Source organism: Pyxicephalus adspersus, chromosome 8, assembly GCF_032062135.1.
Source record: "Pyxicephalus adspersus chromosome 8, UCB_Pads_2.0, whole genome shotgun sequence".
Classification (NCBI taxonomy): domain Eukaryota; kingdom Metazoa; phylum Chordata; class Amphibia; order Anura; family Pyxicephalidae; genus Pyxicephalus; species Pyxicephalus adspersus.
Genome location: NC_092865.1, coordinates 20,921,485 through 20,924,681, shown reverse-complemented (window position 1 = coordinate 20,924,681; position 3,197 = coordinate 20,921,485). Strand labels below are relative to the sequence as shown.

The 3,197-nt window shown below is 35.1% G+C and overlaps 1 protein-coding gene across 1 annotated transcript in view; it reads left to right on the top strand.

Moving 5' to 3' along the window:
• COP1 (COP1 E3 ubiquitin ligase) overlaps positions 1 to 3,197 on the top strand; it is a 129,053-nt gene that overhangs the window by 64,355 nt on the left and 61,501 nt on the right. The window contains exon 13 of the mRNA XM_072419732.1: positions 545 to 653. Within this exon, the coding sequence (XP_072275833.1) occupies positions 545 to 653 (109 nt within the window). The remainder of the gene's footprint in view (positions 1 to 544; positions 654 to 3,197) is intronic.

The window sequence follows — 3,197 nt, the reverse complement described above, 5'->3', positions numbered from 1 at the left end:
TATTTTGTGTGTTTTGCTTTTATTTTTCCAAGGCTCATTCCAGTTGCATAAAAAGATAACCATACCCAGACTTTTTTTTTTGTCACCTGCCAATGTTATATAACCTAATTTACTTTGTGATACAAGTGTAAATAACCCTATTAGTGGATTTTCATGTCTTCTGTGTTTTCACACTCCAGATCTCTGGGAAAAAAAGCAATATTTTCTGATAAATTAATCCAGTCATAATACAAGATAGTCAAGTCATCAGGGAATGTGGCAGTTTACCTGCTTGCTTTTTACGGTTCCTCCTTTCGAGAAAGCAATTATTTTACAATAATAGAACCCCCGACAGATTCAGCTCAGATGTTTTTCCACTCTTAAGCGTTGATGTTGTCAGTTGTTTGGATGTGTCCCATGCTGAAAGGGCCTGCGGTGTGTTGAATGAAGCAGGTGTTGTCACCAAGCCATCCCCATAGACATTACACTGCAAAGTAGGCTGAATTATTTGTTTGCATTATTTTACTTTCTTTTTCATTCAGTTTTTTGCCCCTTTTCTTTGCAGCTGTATAAGTTGGAGCAGTTATCACAAAAACCTCCTGGCCAGCAGTGATTACGAAGGGACCGTGATTCTGTGGGATGGCTTCACAGGGCAGAGATCCAAAGTTTACCAGGTAACGCACCTTTGTTTTAAACCGCCAGGGCCATTCTTTGTGTCTTTGTACCATAAGCAGTAAACTGCAGGATGTCCACTACAATTAACCAAAATAATTTTTCATACCACCACAGTTGAGTTCCCTCTTTAAAGCTGCCTGTTTTTTGCATGACAAACCTTTGCTGTTATGCAAATGTTATATTTTTGAAATATTTCTATTTTTCTGTACATCATATGATGAAAATAGCAAAGCTGGTGGTAAACGTTGCTTTGTTTTTCCTCAATTTTGTCATTTACCTAACATAAAGAATTGTCTTGTTTATGGTTTTTATGTAGATGATTCTTGGAGCAGGGGGAAGAAATGTATTAAAATCATTTTCTTGTAATTAACCTGAAATTACCTAATGCTTCAGGTTGGAATTAGGTAGCTGGCTACAAAAAGCCACCTCTAGTGTCTGTGGCCAGTATTTGTCTTCTGTGCCATGCCAGAGGAGGAGAGGCATTGCTGACCTCACTGACCAGGATCACTTCCAGTACTGGCTTGTTGTCTTAACAGTTTGTCATTCTCTGATAGCATAATTCGTCCAGAAGCTAAAAGTGAACACAGCCAAGGTCTGTACAGAGAAACATAACATATTACACATTTTACCCATTACTGGATTACCCTAAAAGCCTAAGCTGGCAGTATCAAATTATTTTTTTTTTTTTTTATCTTTAAGAATTCAGTTCTATGGACGAGGTAATATACTGTTTAGAATAGTAGTAGCAACAAGGGTCATTCTTGCCAAATCTATCTAAATCGTTAATTTACTAGACATACAATGCCATTTAAAAGGTAAGCATTAACAGCTAAAATGGTTGAGTTTGATACCTTTTGCAATAGCTAAACAACATCTAGTATATTTGGGTATTAAGGTGGGTACTTCGCCATCTTCTATATATTTCCTAAATTATCCACCACTTATACAAAGAACTGAAGATGTTGGGAACATCTACCGCTATCATTGATAGAAAGGAACCATTTACTTAAAATGATGTCTTTTTCTAAATTGTTGTACCCCCTGCAAACTATCCCTCTATTATTGAAACATACTGATGTTCATTTGTTAAAAAAAGGCATTTGTAAGATTTTTATGGAAAGGAAATCGTCCTTGAATTTCAACCCACAAGTTATATCTTCCATTAATGTGGAGGGTGGTTTGAATTTACTTAACATTAGACTATATAATTTGACCTGTCTTTATAGACATATCATTGATTGGCTGAAAGGTACCTCTAGCTTTTCTAAATATACTCTGGAACAAGATAGTCTATCCTTGGACCCTAAAGCCTTCCTACATACTAAAAGAGCCAAACTTCCGGGTTCTTTAAACCACAATGTGTTGATTAGAGATACAATTTTAACTTGCAAGGATTTAAGGAAGAGACTGAATCTCACAATTCTATTCTCAAGATATCTTCCGAATAAAGGTAATCCAAATTTACCACAGGGACAACTTCAAAAGGGAAACTAAGGGTCTACGTGTGATAGATCTGATCAAGCCAGAGTTTTCTGGGACACTATCCCCCGTTCGTTTTAAAAAATAAGTATTCCTTGCCGGAATGGTCAGTACTTCCTATTTATTTTATGCAGATACACCAATAAGGGAAGTCTTTGGTCAATAATTATTTTGACACATTTTACCAGAATGTGTTTGACAAATCTATATCCATATTCTATATACCTGTTGTTTATTCATTTCTTCAATCTTTTTAACACCTTTGGAGGATACTAATGTGAAGCAATGGGCCTAGGACATCCCATGTTTGGATGCAGTGGAAAAAATATTATCTGTGTATCTATCGACTCGTTAATGTATGCTAATGAAAATTGAAGGGCAACCCAATTTAAACTGATGCACAGGGCTTATAAAGTTTTTAAATGCAATCCTCTACTGAAGTGCCTAATGTGACAAAGTGTCACAAATGTAAAGGTCAAAAGGCTTCTTTAAAACATCATTTGTAGTCTTACGCATTAATTTGTTTGTACTGGCAACGTGTTATTAGATTTATTGTAAAAATTACCGGCTACATGATTCCTCCTTCTATGTATTTTTGGTAAATGGGAGGATAATATTGCTATACGCTTAAACAGGGACTAGAAGATGCATTAGTATATGTTTACTGGCAGTGAGAAGCGCAATTATGACATCGTGGATGTACACTCGTCCCCCGTTAATTTCTGATATTAAAACTTCTCTGGTACAAGTTTTATATTGAGAATTGTTGGAGGCAGACCAAGGAAACGATATGGGGATTACTTGTTTTTTTAAATAAGAGGCATGTGTTTATTGATAAAGCATTGATAGCCTCTGAAAGAGATGCTATTTATTTAAAATTTCAACACTACATGGTATGTAAGTAGTAGAGGTTAAAGTATCACAAAGTACGAAATAAGCATTCACACAGCGGATGTATGCACTAAAATTTAAAATTTGTTTATAGTTTATTACACTATATATGAATTGGAACTAGAACAAATATAACACTAATTTATATTTAATTTGTATGTATTTGTTTTTTT